The 22,216-nt window shown below is 41.2% G+C and overlaps 1 protein-coding gene across 2 annotated transcripts; it reads right to left on the bottom strand.

Annotated features, from left to right (window-relative positions):
* Positions 1–765: 765 nt before the first annotated feature.
* Positions 766–18,134, bottom strand: HEATR6 (HEAT repeat containing 6). Of its 2 annotated transcripts, XM_062592618.1 has the most exons (20): positions 17,925–18,134; positions 17,278–17,385; positions 16,750–16,890; positions 15,641–15,756; positions 14,384–14,498; positions 13,951–14,052; positions 13,396–13,533; positions 11,947–12,239; positions 11,368–11,545; positions 10,083–10,289; positions 9,742–9,841; positions 9,149–9,501; positions 8,342–8,464; positions 7,678–7,764; positions 5,982–6,116; positions 4,646–4,768; positions 3,475–3,599; positions 2,683–2,779; positions 1,868–2,072; positions 766–1,367 (listed from the first exon to the last, which is right to left on the bottom strand). In XM_062592618.1, exons 1-20 carry the CDS (start codon positions 18,132–18,134, stop codon positions 817–819), a joined length of 3,507 nt encoding a protein of 1,168 aa, XP_062448602.1. In that variant the 3' UTR covers positions 766–816. The 2 variants fall into 2 exon arrangements, with proteins under 2 accessions (XP_062448602.1, XP_062448603.1); XM_062592619.1 differs by lacking the exons at positions 7,678–7,764; positions 16,750–16,890; positions 17,278–17,385; positions 17,925–18,134 and having other exon boundaries at positions 15,641–15,746.
* Between the last annotated feature and the right edge of the window lie 4,082 nt (positions 18,135–22,216).

Below are 22,216 nucleotides of genomic sequence, written 5' to 3'. Positions count from 1 at the left end.
ACATCAAGGGGAGAGTGGGTAAGTAACATACCCACGAAGGAATCACGCTTAACATTGCCACACATCCCCTAAAAAGGCAACAGACCTGCAGTGGTAGCATTGCTTTCCTAAGAGTCAAAATGTCTTACTTCAGAGAAGCTCATCTGAATTTTCTGGCTCAAATAGTGCAGTGCCATCAATCAAGAAATTAGTTTTTGGAAGACAAGATGAGTGAAGGCAGTATGGAGGGCAGGCCAGGTATAAGATATGAGGAATATGCCGAGTTATAGGTAAAGTGTGTGTGCTTTAAGCTATTATTCAAATATTTAGGTTTATTGTAGGAACGTAAGTGTGACAAACTATGCAGTGCCCACAAAAACAAAATATCAACTCCATAGTTGTTGTCAATCAGGCTTGCAGTATGGTAAAGGCAAACAATACCAATTCTGCCAAACCCTTTCTTTACAAATGATTCTGAATATAGCAGCAATAGTAACAAAATGCTTTTAAATAAAGTCATAAACAGGCTATTTGTGTAAAATATATCAAGAATGAAAAGGCATTTGTTTTCAAAGTCAAAACATTCTAAAAGTTTAGTTACCAGCAAAACCCACTGAGGACAACTTAGAAGTTCACTAAACAAATTTTTTAAAAAATGAAGTTTTTCAGATCATTTAATCTGGAGTTATGAATGGCTCGAATAAATGTGAAATAAATGGTTTAATACTATCAACAGGAAACTTCTCTTTTGGGTACCCTGTGTAAATAAAAGCAGTGTGTTTCTCCTTTGTACAATCAGAAGCATAATTTATTGGTCACCAAAACAGGTGTTTCTTTCTAAGCCTCTGTTAATTCAGTAGCACTGACATGGTTTGTCAAAATATCTTCTAGATAAACAGACACTCTTATTCTAGCTTTGCCCTCCAGCTGTTTCTCTATCCCATAGAGATGCTCAATAGCTCCTTTCAATGCTTTCTCCCTCTCACACAAGTTTGTGTGCATTCCTGCTTCGTTTTCTTCAACTCCAGATTTCATATATTGCAACACATAGGATTTGATTGCATCCCCATTTTCTGTTATAGTTTCCAAAATGAACGGCAGGTCTGTAGTCTTTGCCAGGCTTAACAAATGAATCAGAGCTTGGCAGATCTGCGTTCTGAGGCTGGCACTGTACTTAAATTCCAGGAAGTCCTCAGTGTCTTCACTTTTCTGCAAGGCTACCACCAAGGCACTCCAGATCTGGCAGAACTGTTCAGTAGATCCATAACATTCCCTCTTGGTAGGGATGGAGAGGGCCATGGCCGATTTGATTCGGACTTTGAAATTCTTGCATGACTTCACTACTGAGGAAAGTGCATTATATGCTTGTGTGGTCCAAGGAGCTTCTCCTAAAACAAACAAATCCCAAAAGACTCAAAAAACCTCCCCTCCAAACTTTTAAATTCATCAAAATATACAAAGCCATAGAAGTATCTCCTAAATATTTACTGGGCTTACACTATTGTATTTATGTTGGTCTAAGGAAAGAATCACAGATTACAAAAAGAGAAATTAGTTAAAAAAAAAAAAAGTTAATCTTCTAAAGTTTTGTAGGAGGAAAAGCATTATTTTGCATCTATGCACAGCTGTAGTCCCATCCTCACACTCTTTACTATATTTAGTGGAATCTATCATGTTAGAAAAGTTATGCCTGTATTAGCCTTTGCGGGATCTGAGCCTATTTTACTGGAAACAAGAATTCTGGGCAAGATGTACCTGTGAATACAACAGCAAGGTTCGACTCAGTTTGCTTTCTCTCTCCTCCCCCAATACACTCATAACAGAGACCTTCTTATCAAAACCACAGCCTGCTGCATAAATCCAAAGCCAGTGGGACAAGTCTACTCACCGAGTGGCAAGGCAGGGTTCTTAAATACATTCCCCAGTGCGTAACAAGCATTCCAGCGCACTTTCATAGTGGCCTCACTCTGAACAGTAGAAATAAGGGCCTGAATAGATTCTTCGATGGTTTCCCTAAACCTGGGGTTTCTTATATGATACGGTTGAAGGAAATGAAGCAGATTCCCAAGGGCTCGGACTGCATTGCTCTTTATCTGGAACACACATATACACAAAAATAGTTTTGGCTTCTGACTTATATGCATAGCTTTAGTCAAGCCTGCTATGTAATTATACACAGAGTCAACAAGGAGCCCATCTGGAATCTGACTGGTTTCTTATCAGATTGTAACTTCCTAAATGCCAACAGAAAGATCATTCTCTGCAAATGGTCACCTGCTAGAAGGGGCGGGGGGGAAGAAAAGACAAAGAAAAAAAGTCGGGCACTATGGAAAAGGGCAGTCAAGCACCCAGCAGGTAAAACGACACGGGAAACATCCAAACACCAACTCTCAAATGATGATGCTGAACTGCAGCTCCCTATCTGTTGGAGCACCTTGGGGCAAGCATCTTGCCATCTCCCAGAAGCAAACTAAAACAGAATGGATCGTGGCTAATAGAAACAAGTATAGCAGTGCCAGAAGTGCTGGTATCTGAGGTGTCAGTGTACTTCACAGCATTGTGATAAGTTTTTTGTACACAAGGATTTTGATTATTCAAATAAAATACGGAATACTCCAAAGCAAGTAACCATTGCTTTTTTTTTAAATAAAAAGCAAGAGCTAATTACAGCATGATAACTCCCTTTTTCCCCCTCAATCATACCTTGTCTTTGTCCTTGGATGCTTCAGTTGCTGACCGTAACATTTTCAACAGTAGAAGGTCAGAAAATTCCTCTTGAAAACTTTGTCCCATTGTTTCCCTAGAATAAAAATCATATTGAAAAAGACCTGCTCAGATAATCCATCCCCAAAGATGGGATACAATCCTTTATAAGGGCACATGAACAACCTTCACTCTTGAAAAGGCTAATATGTAAGACAGACCTTCCTACATGTGACCACTGTACTTATTAATTTAAAACCAAGCTATCATTGCAGGAAAGCCTGTTAGCAATGCATTAAGTCTGTAATAAAAGACAGAGGGCAATGAATTGCTGAGAGGCAAGACAGCAACAATATATGACAACTATTTCTCTTGTTAAAAATGTAACAGGTTGGACTTCCTTCAGTCCTTGGCTTGAGGAAATACTAAATATTTATTTACTTCCACATAATACAGAAGTAACTTGGGAACATGCAGTTACACGAAGTGACACGTAAGAAGCAGAGAATTGAAAAGTAAACTTGAATTATACTCTGAAACTAAGGATTAGAAGACATAAAACCAAGCAGATTAGTAGAACTCAAGCCCAGGTATATCAGATACTCAGAATAGTGTCCTACATTGGTAGATACATAGGTTGAAGCGTGGTTAGAAACAAGCATCCAATTCAGACACATTCAACAACAATTTTTCCCACGATAGGCATTTGGCTTTTGTGATACTAAGTGGATAGTACCCTCTGTTTGATGTTACTGGAATACTATCACTGACACAGAAGTTCTGCTTACGTACATGTTGACGATCAGAGTGTCTGTAAGATTGCCCAGGGACCAAGCTGCTTTGGCACGGACGTTTGGAGATTTGTCATGGAGCGAATTCAGGATAGCGTTTGCTGTGTCTGCCACAAACATCACATCCTATAGAAGTAAACACTGTTGCAAAGTTAGAAAAGCTTTCAAAATCCAGGTGATTTCCTTAGCAACATGCACGTCTTAGCCCTTCTAGCAAAAATGAAATCTGCACAGAGACCAACTCTATTAATACCTCCTTCTTTTTTAGGCAACAACTTTAACATGTTTCTAGTGCTCTCAGTACGGCTTTGTCTGATCTTTAATTAACAGCCTAAGCCTGCATGGTGACCAAGTTCACCACTCTCTTGGGTAGCTGCTGCTAAAAGGGTTCAATATATAATTTAATTTCAGTGGTACTTTAGTTACTTTGAATTTTAACATAATTACCTGGATTGCCAATCTCATACTCATCAAATCCCATTGTTAAGAAAGTTAATTGCTTCTCCAAACTCCCCGTTGAGCTATCTGTCCAGTCTTCTACAGCACATTACATTTCATTTTCATTCCCTTGTCTATGATAAAAGATTTTCTTTCAAAATATTTTGGACTAGAATATCAACTTCAGCTGCTGTATACATTTGTTGCAATAATTGCTCATTTAAGGCCACACTGCAAAAACAACAATGCCTTCTATCTCAACCAAGCTAAAATCAAATGGTACAGGAAGCAAAAAAGTATTTTTCCATAAACAAGCTTCACTTCTATTTTAAATAGACCTGAAGCCTTCCATCAAAAAATTGTTAGGATCTACAGAAAGCTGTACAACTGTCCCTTTTTTCCCAATTTCATTTCATCTCTTGCAGCTCCTTCATGCCAACCTTGCTTTCCCTTTCTGTCCCTGAGAGCTGAGGCAAGACCCTAATGTCCCTCCTTCTCCCACTTAACTGGTACTCTGGGTTCTGCTTCATCTCACATGCCAAAATGGCACTGGTTCTGTTAACCACACATGGCAAAAGCAGGGCTGGAGACAGTAAAGAAAAACTTTACACACCAAAGACCAAAAGCAAAAAAAGAAGGCCAACATATTGCAAATGAACTCATGTCCCACATCTTATGGTTCAGCAAATCCATTGTAAAATGACACAGAATGAGAAAAGTGGGCCAGTCCTGACCTGCCGAAGGCAAGAGAAGAGGATATAGACTCCAAGTGCACGTGCAGCAGCAGCTTTCACCAGGGGGTTCTCACTGTGGTTCAGACCAAGCAGCAGAGTAATGCATAGTATCTGCTGATCATTCTGCAATGACAAACACTCATGGCAATAGAGAGGAGATGGAAACACCTCTGTCCCACAGAGAAAGATAACTGATGAATGGTCTGAAAGAGCCTACTACATGGAATTTGTAGGAACTATCATTCAAATCACACTTTTTTCTTTAAAGTAAACTGATTAGCATTTCAGGATGATAAATAGGAAAGAGGAATGCTTCCAGGAAAAGCAATCTTTTTGCTGTCTGTTAACATTTTGATTTCCTTCATGATCTTACCTATCATCCAAATGCAAAAGGTAGATGGCCATTCTGTAATAAAAGAGTGAATCAGTTGCTATTTCCTGTCCTACCTCACCAACCTATTTGAAAGCAACTGAACTGTGGGAGAGTCACTCTTTCCATTTCATAAATGAGGACAAGGCAGATTAAGTTCATGCTGGTTAGTTTGCCAGTTTACCAACCCGCAACAAAAAATCAACTGTACTGCATCAAGAGCAGGGGTCAGAGTGGGCACTGACTTGACCCTGGCATGGTCATAAGAAGAGGGTGTATGGGATCAAAGTACAGAGGGATGAAGTACATGCTGTGCTTGGAGAAACCAGACTGAAAATTCCAGAGATACTGCTGTACTAGCAATTCTCAGGCAAATGAGTTCTGGCAGAATACTCCCCATCAAGAAGGGCACAGTGACATAAAAGGAGCTGCACAATGCAGTGGTGATACATTGCCAAGGCTTTAATGTTTGAAAGCATATTTCATGTTGCAAAAGCAGAGTAAGGCCAATACATTTGCTTGCTTCTGCCATGACAAACACTGCAGTTTAATCTTTTAAAAGTCAATCAAAAGAAAAAACACACATGCAAATTGGTGAACAACAACAGTCCACTGCCATTAGCTCAGCTGTCCCCTCCCCACCTCCATGTAATGAAATTCTTGACTTCCGTCTCCTGTGCATCATAGCCAAGGCTGAGTAGTCATGGCAGGGCCAAACAGCTTCTGTGATCCATAGTTTCACTGGGTGGTCAGACTGATTACTCACAGCATTACATTTTCTGGTCGTCTTCCTCTTTTTTTTTTTTTTTTTTTTTTTTACATTCTGAACAAGCTGTGGCTATTGAAAGGCGTCCCTGACCCCTACCCCATAAAAATTTTAAAAGGCTCTACATCACTATAATCTGGTATATCAGAACAAAATCTCAATAGGTACAAAATGTCATACTTAAAGGAGTCTCCAGTTACCTGCAGACTGCTGAAAGCTTCTGGTAAGATAGAAGAAAGAGCATCGCAGGCACTCGTCTGAAGAGTGGCATGTTGAGAATTCTGAAGGGCACCAGGTAAAGGGCCATTTAACATCATAGTCCAGAAAGTTACAACCTACAGAGAAAAAGTTGAGTTTATGTATTTAAATGCAACAGTTATCTCACACTGGCTAAACTTGAAAATACTACCAACACACTTACTACAATAAATTGTCTTTTTCTAAGATCTTTAAGACATACTTAGAGCAGGTAGTATAACCAAGCAAAGTGATTATTACAACTGTTTATAACTCTAAAATAATTACACAGTGTCCAGTTGTACAAATTATTTTTCAGTCACTTTAGTACTGCTATAAAGCTCACTGGATTCTATTTGCTTCCTTTTTAAGGGCACATATGTTTCAATCAGATTGCATTCGGTAGAATTATAATTCCATTCTTAAAACCACATATTTAGGTATTTTCATTTGCCTGATAATTTATAGTCATATTAAGTAACAGAAACCCAGTGGAACTAGACATACTAGACATGTTTCCTGTCTTGTACAGTCACTGGGGACAGGCTGAAAATTTAACATACTCTAAAGTAGTTTTTTAAATTGCCTGCTGTTCATAGAAACAGGATTTAAATAGGCCTGTGTAGAATGATAGTTCTTCAGCTTCAGTAAACTTATCAAAAAATTTTTTTTTTTTTTTTTTTTTTTTTTTTTTTTTTTTAATGTGAGGGTGGCTGAACACTGGAACAGATTGCCCAGAGAAGTAGTGGAGTCTCCATCCTTGGAGCTATTCAAGACCTGAATGGACACAGCCATGGGCAGCCTCCTCTAGCTGACCATGCTTGAGCAGGCAATTGGACTAGGTGATCTTCAAAGGTCCTTTCCACCTCAACTATTCTGTAATTCTTAAAACAGCCTCAAGTAATGGATTTTTCTATAATCACATATATTATGGTATTAACCACCCTCTCTGCACTGCTGAGCAGTCAGAATATTCAGGCAGGCTCATGTAACAACGCAAATTCACCAAAACTCTAAAAGTGTATTTGTCTAGGTTTTACGTAGCATTGATACCACATGCAGTATCTGCATTATTCCTCCAGCTGGTAGACCTCTATCAGGCAGGAAGAAAACAGATGAGGAAATGCATATAGTGTAAATACCATGTGAAAATCGCCTATCTCCAAACCAACATGAATTCCAATACTTTTGCCTTCAAAACGACAAGAATCTTTAAAGCACAAAGCTTTTTAACATTTCCACATAGCAATTTCCACTGTGATAACTACTAATGCAAGAACGTGATAAAAAGTGATGACAGACTGTATTAGAGCCCTTGCTCAACTTCAATAGACAGCAGTCACATCACAGGAACACACAGCCACATACTTTCAAAACAATAGGTATCAACCTTGCCAGCTCACTTTAGTAACAAAGCAGAACAAAACATATTAGAGAGGAAGGCAAGTTTTCCCTATAGTTTCATGCAGGAAATTTGCAAGAAATTACACATACCGGGCTCTTACAGTGGTGCAGGGTGCTCTCTTTACGCTTTTCTGCAATTGCTTTTTTGCAATTTTTTTTGCAATTGCAAATCTGTACCCATGCCAGTAACTTTGTAGGGAATTCAGGAAATGAAGCTCAGTTGAGTGCAATCTAAGACAGAGCCCACACACTTACCACACTGACCGGTACTCTCTGATCAGGGGCAATGGTCGAATCAGGTTTGTACTGTTGCACTATACCTGTGCCTAGCTCCTCCAGCAGCTGCAAAAAATGAAAAGCAACTTTTTTTCCTTTTTTTTTTTTTTTTTGTAATCAAGGATGATTCAAGTATCATGGAACTATGGCAAATTTTACCTAGAACTATACTTATTTACCTAAGGAACAAAAATACAAGATTCAGAATTATTTTAGACTCTATTCTGCCTCTGTTAGAGAACATTGGAGGGAAAGCCTTTCTTAAATAAAGTCTCCAGCTAGGGCAGCATAACAAACTGCCAGAGAGAATCTCTTTGAGCTTTTCTTTGGGCGAGAGACTAGAGATTCTGTACCAGCTGATGTTAAATCACGGAAGGGCCAGTGCTACAGTCCTTGCACTTCCCAAAGCAATAAATCTGTGCAAATAACACAAGACTGGAACCAGAAGGTGCATTTCTTAAAGTGGTAAGGTGCTGAATTTACCAAAGAGCTACAGAAGGGCATGGGCTCCTTTCTACAGTGTGCTACAGGAAACACACATAGATGCACTGAATATTCAGCATTACTTATCCATAATTGCAGAGCACACTGATAGGTAAAACTAACTTGATAAAACAATGCTGGTGTTCCCTGATGATATTACCTTGGCTCCATGAAGCTGAATAGATGGATCCATTTCTTCCATGCATTTGCAAGCCACTTCTCCAAGCTCTAGCAAATAGCTCTGAGCCATAGAGAAATAGCCTTTTACAAGAAGGGCCAACACCTAAACACAAATAGAAGAAAATTCCACTCAGTACTTTTTTCCTTCTATTAAACCAAAACACTCTAAACACACACAGAGAACCTGTTAACGGGCTACCAGCACAGTGACCATAAACCAAACTCTAACGTAACAAGATACACCTTGCAGCACCAGGTTGAGAATACTAGAGCTAATTAAAAACCTTATTCCATTATCTTGTTCAAAAAAAAAAAAAAAAGGCAACAAAAACATTATCAGGTAGCAATGTGATGAATTATTTACTATGAGTTACTGTCTCCTGTAGCTAAAAAACTAAGCAGAAGTGGCTGGAAAAGCAATACATTCTGTATCTCCTGTAATATTGCTGTCAAGTTCTGAGAAGCTAGATTCAAAAAACAGCCATCATTCCAGAAAAAGAGTGAGACTTTTGGGGATGTATATTACAAAATCTTAACATTTTATGTGGTTACATGAAAAAAAAAAAAAAAAAGAGGGCCAAGTCCCAGTGTTCATAGGCAATTCTTAGTCACACCCAGCATCATGCCATAGTTTCTGTGCATGTAGGTTCTTTGATTGCAAGGTTTTTCTCACTTTCTTCTAGGAAAACTTTAGTTTAGATTATATATTGAAGAGTTTACACGTGGAAGATTCCCAGCCTTCACAAGATGCCAGAACACAACCAGTGAACTAGTTGTTCATCCCCACCTGCAAGGATTCCAGTCGAACAGGAGAAGGTTCATAAACGCTCCCAGATGGAAAGTTAGTATCACTGTCAGAACAGGAATCCTCTCGGGGTAGAACAATGATGGAAATACATAGACGGATGAGCCAGCATGGTTCTGAAAGTATTCTCCCTGGGTTATCTGGAGGTTCCCCTTTCAAGGAGTGTGTTTTTCTCCACTGCTCTGAAGAATTAGAACAATGAGGGGTGCCAGTACCACTATTACTTAGTCCTGAAGAACTGGGCTGTTGCAAAAGTAGCTGCACTTCTGGTAAAGGTGCTTGGATGGATACTATAGCTCCTAATAATGTGAGACCAGAAACTCGTACATTAACGTCTGCAAAAAATAACAGTGAAGGAGGAAGAGAAAAAACCGTCTGTTAGTATATTGCTAATGCATTAGCGCTCTTCTTTAGTGGTTTTCAAACAAGACAGATCATAACATAATTTGAAAGTGATAGACCTATTTATGTATTTACCAAGCACAAGAAAAGAAATTCACAAGTATTGCACAACAGCCAACACTGAATTAAAGTATAACATATACAAAGAGGATCCAGCCAAACAGAATACAAACCTTTATGACAAATGTATGGCTTTATCTGGTTCCAAATTCTTGTGAGTAGACCAGGCTTTAAACGGTTGTATGGTGCATTTGAAACCAAATTTGCAAGGCACTGAAACACACAAAAGAACATACGTAGAATGGTGATTACAATGTCAGCTTGGCCTCCAACAGATTTGTTTTTACATCTGCAATTCAGGTCATTTAGACAGCTAATTATCTGAGGGCACATGAAAACAAGTGACCCAATTACCTGCTTTTAGAAACCTGGTTACAAGCTTGACTTCTAGAAAAAGTACTTTACTACTCTGACCTGGCAAAAACACCAAGTAGGGTAACATCAGGGTAATTACCTTGATTATTTGTGTCAGAGTTTGAGAGGAGGATTCTGCTACCAGGGCTAGCAGCAGGCAGCGGTGCAATTCTCGGATGCTAGAAGCAATAGTTACAGAGAAGGGAGTAAAAGCTCTCTTGTGATCATTAGCATCCTCAGCAACAGAAAGAAACTGCTTAGAACCTTCCAGTATGGCTGAGAGAACTTGAAGAGAACAGGCACGTGTCTGAAATGATAAAAAAAAAAAAGAATGTTACTACAAATAAAAGAAAATTCTCAACTTCTTTTACATACTTATTCCTGTTTAACCTGCGGCCATTACACCACACTTTTTCTTTACCTCAAAAAGTACTACCTAAGTAAGGACTGAAGAAATTGTTAACATCATTTTTCAACAAAGCTGAGTTCCAAGATAACATTTTACAACACAAGAGACCTCACCTTTGGTTCTTCCAAAGCAGTTTAGTTACAGAGCACTAGATATACTAAGTTGTTAGCAAATATTCGTTGGAATGACTTGACAGTTCATCCTTTATCTGAGTTTTTTTCTTTTACTAGCCAGGGAAGATTTTTTGGGAATCCATTATTTTCCCCTAGACTTTCCTGAATTCTCATCTCAACCATTTGATGCAAACCATATTTTTACTACGCAGTATAACCTTGGGAGCCTTTATATCAGAAAAAAGTGACATTTCTGTTCTCCTCCCCAGTAATTCTGGACTTTGCAGATTTTTACCAAGTATCAAAGATAAAATATGAAAAGAAGAAAGAAAGATGACCATTTTCATTAGCCTTTGGAAATTTGGTTTTAATCTGAATTTTTCACCTTCTTCTTTAATTACCTTACTTTCCTTCTAGTGTGTAACAGTTGATTGCATGCTCATTCTGGCAATGCTAGCTGAAACATTTCTGTAATGTTTGAACTTTCTCTGCTAATGTTCCTTCATTTCTCAATTCACAGCAATTATCATCTCTTTAGAACAACCATATCACACGAGAAATTCCCTCTTCCATCCTCTCTTCAACATTTCCTTTGAGCTGATGGAGGAGTTTAAAATTTATGAGTCTCTTTCTTCAGTAAGAGAAAATTCAACTTAAGCAATCATTTCTCATAGCTTTAGAGAGTATATAACCAATCCTTTGTTCCTTTAAGCAATACATCTTCTTTCATTTTTTGTGTTGGAGTGACAAAGGCAACAAAAATCCAGGAGCCAAAGTACTCTGCTTACTGAAGGTCAGAGAAGGCAAATCTTAAGATTAATACTTGAAAATACAATGGTTTCAGTTCTACAGAACCGCCTCACCTTTGGAGAAGGGTCCTTTAAAGCGATAGTCATCAACGACACTGACTGAGGGCTGCCAATACCAGGTGCATCAGGAACAAATGCTGACCAGTAGCCATAAAGAACTCTTTTTTCTATTGATTTTATAGCAGAGAGAAAACAGGCTAGAGCACCCTGACGAACTTTAGCTTGGTAAGATCTTAAAAACAAATAAACAAAAAGACTAATGACTAAGCAGCAGAGAAAAACATTGGACTTAACCTCTTTCACTTACGTTAGTGGCTAGCTGGAAGAACAGCAAGTGAATACTTTATTCTTTTTCTTCCTGTTTTTGGTCTAAATTTACTTTCAAACTAATACTTATTATTGCCCTCCAATTTTCATATGCCACCACATAAATCAAAAGAGATTTTCTCAACAGTTTTGTTTAGGAAAAAAGTAGTGGAATCCTACTGAAGTGTAGGAAGTCTGCACATACATAAAATTGGTGCCAAATCTACAAGAACAAAAAGCATCACTGAATGTGATACATAAGTTTAACTGATAGCAACAGCAGTATTATTTGCTACCATGCTTTATGTTTACATGAACAACAACTACCTCATTTTGCTTTGTATTCCACCTTCAGCATCAGAATACTCTGACTCACTACTGCTGATTCTTTTCCAACTATTATAATGTGAAGATAAGTGATCCTTTCCAGCATGCATGTATGTAACATCTAACGCATGAGTTTGAGAATCTGAACAGGGCCTGTTCTGCACATCCCCCAAGTGTAATTTCAGCATGTCTATTTCATGGACTGATTCATTTCCTGTATCAGGCAAATCTTCTTTTGTGTCTTCCCCAAACTCTCCCTTCTTTTGTTTCCCTTTGGACTTTTTTCTTCGGTTCTGTTTCAAAAAGAAAAACAGATTTTTAGAATCTTTTGGAATAGTACCTAGAAAGATTTCTAAACATTTTACAACTGTAAGGTTTTTTTTTTACTAATGGGAAAAGGTGTCATCAGAGAATAAAACTGTTAATCCAGAAAAAATCTGAGTGTAATACAATAAATCACGTCTTCAGTGAAGTTCATCAACCCACAATTTTACAAGTTTTAGTTTCTAAATGAGTTATTTTTAAAGAAGATATTGCTTACCAGAGAGTTATCACAGCCATTTATCATCCTATACGCAACAATATTGCACATATATTGTCCTGTACAATAATACTACACATACATAGACAATCACACACCATTAATATATAAGAGCCTACAAATTCTGCCTATTAGTAATAATGCTAACTAATTAGTAATAACTGGCCTTTGATTATCAGTAAATCATAAGATTTCCAACAAAACTTTTCTTTGGGATTGTATTTCACATAAAGTGATTACAGAAGAGGAACAGCAAATATTCCTGTAGTTCTTCTGGATTTACAGTAGGTATTTAGCACCTAAAAAGCAAAAGTCAAAAACACAGCTATATTACTTTATTTTGTCTAATGTCTTTCAGATAATCTGTAATCCAAAATACTTTAACAAGGTTAAATAATAACCTGTAGAGGGATTAAACAGAGCAGATGAGGAAGGAAAAAGAAAGAAAAAAAAATAATAAAAAAAAAAGCAGCAGTCTCCAGATGAACTTGACTTCCCTACGAAAGTCAAATAATTGGGAATTGGTCAAGTGTTAGGGGAGAAAGAATGCAATTTATAAAATGAAAAGCTCTGACTAGACTGCAAGCAGTCCCACATCTGCAAGCCAAGAATTCTTGGCTACAGATGAATAACTGATGCACACAGAATCAGGAAAAACAGTCTCTGCAGAGCCATTTGTTTTAGTCGTCTGAGTTTACAAAGCAATTTTATTCAGTGCAAAGATTTATGATCAATACCTTTAAAGCAAAGAACCTGAAATGTATCACATGCTCAGAAGACAAAGACACTGTCACACTGTCAAACACTAGTATCACATCAGGTAACATAAGATCACAACAAATATACACACACACACACACACACACACACAATCTGCATGCAATAGAAGCAACATATTTTCAGGTTACCCCTGTTTGCTTAAAGGCAGCCAATTCCGATTGTTCCTGTTTGACAGGCGACCTTTTATCATACTGAGGTAATGGAGCTGGGTACAAGGCGGGAGGCATTTCTATGCTCAGTCCTGGCAGTCCATGAAACATACATTTCTAGGAAAGTAACAAAAACATTAGCATTCTTCTTAATGTTTGTTTGTTTAGGTGTTTATTAATTTTCAGTATGGTTTGTGATCCTTTCTTCGGGTCTTGTCTCTCCCTATGTTATGCAACATCTATGTAACAGCTCTGCAACATCTGAAATTCAACTATCCTAGAAGGATTTTAAGTAGATCTTTAAAAAAAATGAGCCTCCTATCTTTCTCTCACATTCCTTTTTGAGGAGAGGTGGTAAGATGCTGAGAGAGACAAACTCAATGCCTTTTCTTTATATCTCACACTACATTCTTCCTCTTATGCTTAGGCTTCTCTGCTCCCTTTTCTAATCTCATACTGTTTCCCACTTAATAAACATCTTAACATGCACCTTGCAGTCTCTGCCTCTTTCTGAAAGTGGATTTGAGTATCTACCTTTAATACTGCAAGAAGAGATCCAAGTTGGTCAGTTTGCATTAGTTTCATCTTCCCACCATTTAGAAGTGACTGGATGCCTTTCAGCGCATTTTGCAGCAACTGAAAACAAAAACACAGAATTACTTATTTTTCTTCTCAAAACATTGAAAGTTTGCATCTTTCAGGTGACCTTCTAAGCAGTTCAACTTTAATTACTGAAACAGTCACTTACATTATTCAGTTGAAATATAAAGAAAATATTTGGAATATTTGGACAATATTCCAAGTCGTAAGTATAGCACATCACTTCTGCCAAAGAGGAAATGTTTGATTATAATACAGTTACCTTTTGAATTCGAAATTACCAAGTGACTTGAATATTCCACTAGTAGTTATGTGAGCAGCACAGTTTCCTAATTGGTGTATTCTGGACCATTAGGTTCACACTTACCATGCAAAAGGTGATGTCATCTACATTGGAGGTTTTAGAAGACTGCAGAATACTTAGAAAAGTTTGAAAACAGACACTTCTGTAAGACTCATCCAAATATGGCTGTCCAGGAACACTAAAATAAAAGCAAGAGGAGCCAAACTGTGGTTTTCAGTCCATCATACAGCTTTAAAAAATTACACTAACTCAGATCCAAGTAGTACTCTAGAGATGGCTTTTAGATAGGGACAAACTCTATCATTACAAAGTACAAAAGAAAACATTCTGCACATAGAGCCCGTACAATCATAGCGAGCCGTAATCTACTACTTCCGTTGCTACTTTCTCAATTACAATAAATCTCCATGTCTAGCTCAGCAAGCTGTCATGTCTAATGTTTTTCATCCCACGCTTTCCATACAGCCAAGCTCTACAAGACATGCTGTGAAAGCCTGTTAAAAAAACATTCTTACAGTAAAATATTATTGCAGTAAGAGTCACATTATATTCTTACATATGAAACAAAAGCCCTAAGAACTGAAACTGAGAACTCATTGAATGCACTTCGGTAACCCAATGGTTGATGAACTAGCCTGGCCTTGCTCTTCCACGCCACAGGCGTGTGCACATGCCATTTCTCTTACAGTAGAGGTATGGCTACTCCTTTGGGAAAGAAGTAAGATAATAGCTGAAGATGCTACCAAATTAGTTAAACTGCATAAGGACTTTTTAGGCAAAATGTGGCATTTAAAAAGGACCTTGAATGACTTTTGCCTTTTCCCTAGCTTCCATGAAGTCTGGGTAGCCTGAATGTGCTGAAACATTTTAATATCCACTTGTCCTCTCTCTTCATGCAGTTAGACAATTGCACCACTTTCATTTTTGGTACCTTAACTACCCACTTATTATGAGCTGGCCACTGTTGCAATGGCTTTAGATTAATTAAACAAATTCCTTTGTAATGGATTCCTAAGTATCTGGAACCACTACATTTAACTACCTCAACTCATCAGTGTATGTTTGACAATACTCACAAGCCAACTCTAATATTGCAAGTGACTTTCTTGAAATTAGAATCACAGAATAATTGAGGTTAGATGGGACCTCTGAGAAAACAGCTTGGACCGCTAAAGTTCAAGATTTCACATTTATGCATATACAGCTTACAGGTTCTGCATTCACTGTGTCTAGTATAAACTGAGGTGACTAGCTGGCTGCACTGTTAGATGTGCATCTTCTAAAGCATCCATTCCATCATCTGTAAAAGTTGTTACACACCTGAGACACAAGTTTGCCATGCTGCGTACTGCTGCCCTCCTGAGCTCCACATCCGACTGAGCAGAATCACTGAACTGTAACAGAAGTCCAGCCTTCCCCAGCAAATCTGGGAGATACTAGAACAAATCATCAAAAGTCATTATGGTCAGTACTCTTCCTTTAGCTTACTGGTCCTTCCACATCTCTCTGCTAAACAGAAAATATTTGACTGCTGCAAATTCAAATTTCGTACAAAGACTGTGTGACTAAAGTGACAAGACAATATTCACTTGCTAACTTCTCTTATTTTATATTAAAGAAACATCAGACATGACTATAGCTCAGACTAAGTCATAATTTATGCCTTCTTCCCAGCCATAAAGCTAAGTTAGTAACAACCACTGTATCAAACTGCTGCAGTTATATAGGCTACAAACCCACTCAAGTCAACAGCTCCAACACTGCTCGCACGGACCCATCACCACTCCATGCTTCAGCCAAATGGCAGAAAACTTCTCTGCAGGCTGCCAAGAATTGGTAATTGCTAGGGGATTCAACATGCCACATGTGATCAGTCATTCAGCAGCAACAAGGGGCTTCACACAAAGTTCAGGACTGAAACCTGACAACCTCCTCTTTGAAATAGCTTTGAGTCCACTGCACACTAAAGACATGATCTGGTTACAGGATAAATTTCAGGATTCTCAGTGGAGCCCACGGAGTAATGTGCAATTTAAAGAGCTTTGCATTCTTCCTGCTTCACACACAGACATACCAGGCTGCTTAGTCTCCAGATACAATCTGCCCTTCCTTTAGCAGTATTCCTTGATTCACACCAGACACTAGGTGGTCCTTAAAACTGCAGCCTGCTGATATACACATATTTGGCCTGGGAATGCCAAATCTATTTGCAAAATAGATTTACCTACTGATTGTTATAACTCACTTGAAATTTAACTTTTCCACAAATACCAGGCAACACTTAAATGGGATGTAATCTTTACATAAAGGGTATCATGATTCACGAATGTGATATATTTTCTATTCTTTCCTTTGGAAAAAAAAAAAAGAAAATACAAATAGCAAGCTGTAAATTTTTAGTGGTTACTTTCTCCTGTTTGTAAACTCACCTTCTGACATTTAGGTCCATTATTGTAAACAAGAGCTGCTAAGGCTTGCAGAATTTCAACATGTGTCCAAGAGCTGCATTGCTTAAGAGCAGAAATGGAGTAGGAGAGAAGAAAATTCAAGTTCTGTTCATCAACTATCACCTGTGACAACAAAAAAGAATTGTGGTCAAGAAAAAGAGCATCATCATGTACCGCTGAAGTCAATATCGCTGCCTCTTGATGGTTACAGACTCTGGTGATGTAGCTGTTAAAATTATATACCATCACAGTCAACATTGAAGAAATGGGTAAATCAAAAAAACATCTTCTAACCAAGAGTATTTCTTATGGTGTGTCACTTCTCATTGAAAGCTGTTCTTACATGAGGAACCCCTCAACCATTCTACAAACAGATCAGAACATCAGCTAAGAATAAATAAATGCTAAAACAAAAATTGGAGTGACTCCATATTAAGGCCTGCTCCACAGCCTCACAAGAGAGGGAGTAGTGGGCAAGCATGGAAAGGGGCATGCCCAAGGTTTCCATACCTGAAATCTGTTAAGTAAGTGATGGATGAGCTGACAGACTTTGCTGACGAGGTGTTCTTGATCAAAATTAACCAGCTGACAGGCTTGGACAAGCAAAGCACAAACATCCTGGAAAAGACAGCCTCAGGTTATTATTTAGAGACAACAAAGCTAAAATGGAAACCACATCATCAGCTAAGAGTCTGATCACATATCCAGATCCATGGATGGATAACACTAACTTCCATATGGATAGATAACATAACAAAGCTCCAGTTGGTGAGGTTTCCCTCATTCACCCACAGACATCCATCCAGATACAGATATATAATTACATGGATTTTAACTGCAAGAGTGACACTCAGAGAGTACCACTTAAACACTAGACCCAAAACCCACTGTAATAAGGGCAAAATAATATAAAGTTAGAGGATCAAGGAGAGGGAAAAAACACGGATTAAGTACTTCCAAAATGCAGAAAAAAGCCCTACTCTAGAAAAAAAACGTGGGGAACAAACAGGCACGTCAGCCCTGCCCGTAGCACGATAATGAATCACGACGCATCCCCGGCGCGCAGGGCCGGTGCTGCAGCCCTACAGCATTTACCGCAGGAAGCCGCACGTTCAGAGCCCGCTGGCGGCCGCCCGCCCCCGGCGCGGCCGCGGTACCTGCGCGCTGGGCCCCGCCGGCGCCACTGGGCCGCAGCTCTCCGAGATGAGCTGGTCGAAGAGCAGGTGGAGCTCGGTGCGGCGGCCGCCGGGCCGCTCCGAGCCGGGCTGCGGCCGCAGGGCGTCCAACCGCGCCAGGTAGCGGCGGAAAGAGCCGCTCGACCCCAGCCCCGGCTCGGGCTCCGGCTGTGGCACCGCCACCGCCGCCATCTTCCGCCCTCCCGGCACCGGCGCTATGGCAACGGGGAGCACTTCCGGGGCAGGGGCAGGGGCGGCTACGGGGGCCGGGAGGGCGGGCGGAAGGGCGGGCGGAGCCGGGGCCGCGGGGGCCCGATCCGCTGCTCCCGTGAAAGGCAGCGGCCCCGCGGGGAAAGGGGGGGAGAGGGGGAGCCGAGGCGCGGCTCCAGCCAGGGCGCCCCGCGGCCGCAGGGGCGGGCAAGGAGGGCGAGCGCGTGCCCCTCGAGCCAGCTCCGGGTGGTTCCTGGAGCTAGAGAGCTAAAGAGAGCAAGGCAGAGCTAAAGAGGGCGCTAAAGAGCGCTAAAGAGAGCAAGAGAGCGCTAAAGAGAGCAAGACAGAGCTAAAGAGAGCGCTAAAGAGAGCAAGACAGAGCTAAAGAGAGCGCTAAAGAGCACTAAAGAGAGCAAGAGAGCGCTAAAGAGAGCAAGACAGAGCTAAAGAGAGCGCTAAAGAGAGCAAGACTGAGCTAAAGAGAGCGCTAAAGAGAGCAAGACTGAGCTAAAGAGAGCGCTAAAGAGCACTAAAGAGAGCAAGAGAGCGCTAAAGAGAGCGCTAAAGAGAGCAAGACAGAGCTAAAGAGAGCGCTAAAGAGAGCAAGAGAGCGCTAAAGAGAGCGCTAAAGAGAGCAAGAGAGCGCTAAAGAGAGCAAGACAGAGCTAAAGAGAGCGCTAAAGAGCGCTAAAGAGAGCAAGAGAGCGCTAAAGAGAGCAAGACAGAGCTAAAGAGAGGGCTAAAGAGCGCTAAAGAGAGCAAGAGAGCGCTAAAGAGAGCAAGACAGAGCTAAAGAGAGGGCTAAAGAGCGCTAAAGAGAGCAAGACAGAGCTAAAGAGAGCAAGAGAGCGCTAAAGAGAGCTAAAGAGAGCAAGACAGAGCTAAAGAGAGCTAAAGAGAGCAAGACAGAGCTAAAGAGAGCTAAAGAGAGCTAAAGAGAGCAAGATAGAGCTAAATAGAGTGCTGGAGAGAGCTAAAGAGAGCAAGATAGAGCGCTAAAGAGAGCTTAATAGAGCTAAATGGAGTAAAATAGAGCTCTGAGTGGAGCGGCGCTATTTCCCGGGTGGTCGCCTTGTTCCACAGCAGGAGCACGCAGCAGTTTAAGGATGAGACTGTCGGAGCGTGAGCGGGGCTGGCAGCGAATCCCCCCGGCGACGCAGGGAGCAGAGCAGGACTCGCCCGGCGGGAGAGGAGCCCCGGGCCCGGGCTGGCCCACCGTGTCCGGCCGCTGTGGGGTTTATACTCGAGGCAGCAGCAGGAGTGCAGCCACCGAGCGAGGAGCGGCCTGCGGAGGGGCCGCCGCGTGCGGCAGGTGGCACCATCCGGCCGCGCTTGCGTCCGCCTCGCCGCGGAGCCCAGCGCGGCCACGGCGCGCAGTCCGGCCTCCCTTGCGAGGGAAGAGCGGCCGGGTTCGGCCTCCCTGCGTAACCACAGGCTGTGCTTCCGCGTGGCGTGCTTTAGGGAGACTGCATTTATTACCACGGAGGACACGCAGCATTTCATTAAAAGCCGCCGTAAGCGGTCTGTACAATGTGAAATAAGAGCCTGGTCTAGGGCTGCTGGACTCCTAACATGCTGCCTCTGTCATCCATCCTCTGCCCTTCTCTGGCTCAGTTCTATACCCAATTTTGTCACAATGGTGAGACAACAGATTTACAGCACTGGAGACACAAGGGACTTGCAGTTGGGAAGAGGAACCTGCTCATCTCAAGGACGTTACTCCAGATTTGACCCACACCTCCCCTGAAAGCCATTTCTTGCTGATGGGCAGCATCAACTTCACTTACAGCCTCCGATCACTTCCTTTGGAGTAAGACTCCAGCAGAGAAGCCAAGGATTGAAACATCTCAGAGCGTCTCAGACTAGTTGATGAGGAAATACACATGCCCCTGGGATTTGCCATGTGTTGCCGCCATCCTGCACACACAGTTTCAAGCGCAGGGAACAGCACAGTGGGAAAGGAGCAGGAGGCTGCTGGGCTGGCACATACAGCACCTTCTTCTGCCCATGTCACAAACTGGCAAAGCCAAGGTCTGGTCACCTGCTAAAGGGACTGTTGGCACTTCTTCCCAACAGCTTTCTGCACTTTACCCTCCTTTCATGCCCTCAGCAGACTGGGCACCTCAAGTAAGAAAAACACGTGCTGTACCACCACCATCATTGTGGCTTTCTTCTTTGCACTTGGCTGTCTAGTTATTGCTCATTACTCTGCTTCTCACATTTATCATTCCATTTATTCTTTATTACTTTTCTCCACAGATCAGCAGCAGGGATCCAAGGTGCCAGGCACAGCAAAACACATAGTAAAGAGACAGCCTCAAGAGGTACCCTATACTAATACTGTGCTATGAGAGAGTTTTAGGGAGCTCCTCGCAGCCTAGCCATTGCTTTAGGGAGAGCATCTGCTTGATATCATCTAAATGTGCTGGGAGGCAGAGTGAAAAAGAGGAGCATATGGCCACCTTCAGTATGGTAGAGTCTTTGTATGAGGGTCATCTTCATCACTGTCAGAAGAAAAGCATGCATGGGTGGAGCTGGTCGTGGTGTGAAAGCGAATCAAATCGGCTGTGTTGCATTTAACCCCAGAACGCCTCACTCCTTGCCACCCCTTCTGCTTCCCTGTGAATGCCGCAGTACACACACTGGGGTTCAGGGGGTGACCCCTGTTAGCTGCACTGGCAATTGCTCTGCTGACTGCCCAGCTCTCTAACTGGAATTTTGCCGGTGCCCTGTTCCTCCACCGCTTGCATGTAGCTTTGGTTACCTTAATAAAAAGGGATCGAAGGCAAACAGCTTTGTACAACAACACAAAACCAGCAGCTGGCCCAGGGAGAAAACGACCCACCCCCTCTCCGGTGTCCCCCTCAGTCCCGTTTGCTCTCCGGAGCAGTGGTCTGCGCTCCGTCCCAGCAAGCTTCTGCCAGAAGCCAGAAGTGTCTGTGGGTTCAGCAGAGTGACCATGCCGGGGCCTGGTCCACAGCTGACACTGGTGGCTCTGCGGCAATTTGCAGTGTCTGGGAACTGGCTCAAGCAGAGCCACTTCATTTTTGAAATTCCAAAACCAGGAATTTAAGCTTTGCCTTCCCGACTTCCTTGCTTAGCATAAATTTCTACCAAATCCACAGTTGTTTTTTTTTTTTGTTCCTTTTGTCACCATTTTGTGATTTATTATTTTTAAGACTTCTTATTACATACTCTAAGCCCTTAATTATTGTCCTCTGTTTGTAAAAGGGTGCTGAAATTCGCCTTTTAACAGCATTCCTCGCTTCTGTAAGGCCATAATAAATCTTTTGACACAAGACTGAAACCACTGCATGGGTTTATAAAGCAACCAAACCAGCCAGAAATCTGGGTAAAGAGACTGAGCCAGATGGGTTTAGGGAGTAACTCCACTGAATCCGGCAGTGTCACACCAAGACAACTTTTACCAGTGCCTGGTAAGCCTTCGTGTTTACTCTCCCCTTAAAAACTCCAAGCCAGAGCCAACATTGCGTGGTGTCCAGTAGTGGCCGTGAGGAAAAATAGCACAAGTTTGCCACTGATAAACATGCCCAGCTATTATCATGCAAATACCTCTGGTTCAGCAGCACAGAGACAGACTTCAAAGGACATAGAAGTCATTAGACTCTCAGTTCAAAGAAAAAAGTGAGCAGCTGGTTTAGGCCATCTGGAAGGGGACATAAAATGGTCTCTTTCTTCCCCAGTCAATCTATGAATTTTTCATTAATTGTAGGAACATCTTCCAGCATTAAGCAACATAACATTGTTAAAAATGTAAGCCTTAATAAATCATCAAAACTCATACCTTAGGAAAATAAGGTAGGTACAGTCTGGTGGATTCTTTCCTCACCTACATTACAAGGTGCCATAATTAAAATTTTAGGTTGGTGTTTTCAAAGCAACTTGTATTAGTGGGAATTGAATTCCTGAACTCCTTGAAGGTCCCAGGGAAGAATGTGGAAAGGACAGTTCCCCTGATTGCAGAGGAATCTCCTTTCATACTGATTTCAGGAGCCACATTAAGGACATATGGAGTGAGTGTTGTTCCCAGGGCTGTGCTACTT

This window comes from Rhea pennata, chromosome 20, assembly GCF_028389875.1.
Source record: "Rhea pennata isolate bPtePen1 chromosome 20, bPtePen1.pri, whole genome shotgun sequence".
NCBI lineage: Eukaryota > Metazoa > Chordata > Aves > Rheiformes > Rheidae > Rhea > Rhea pennata.
This window is presented reverse-complemented; position numbering and strand designations above follow the sequence as displayed.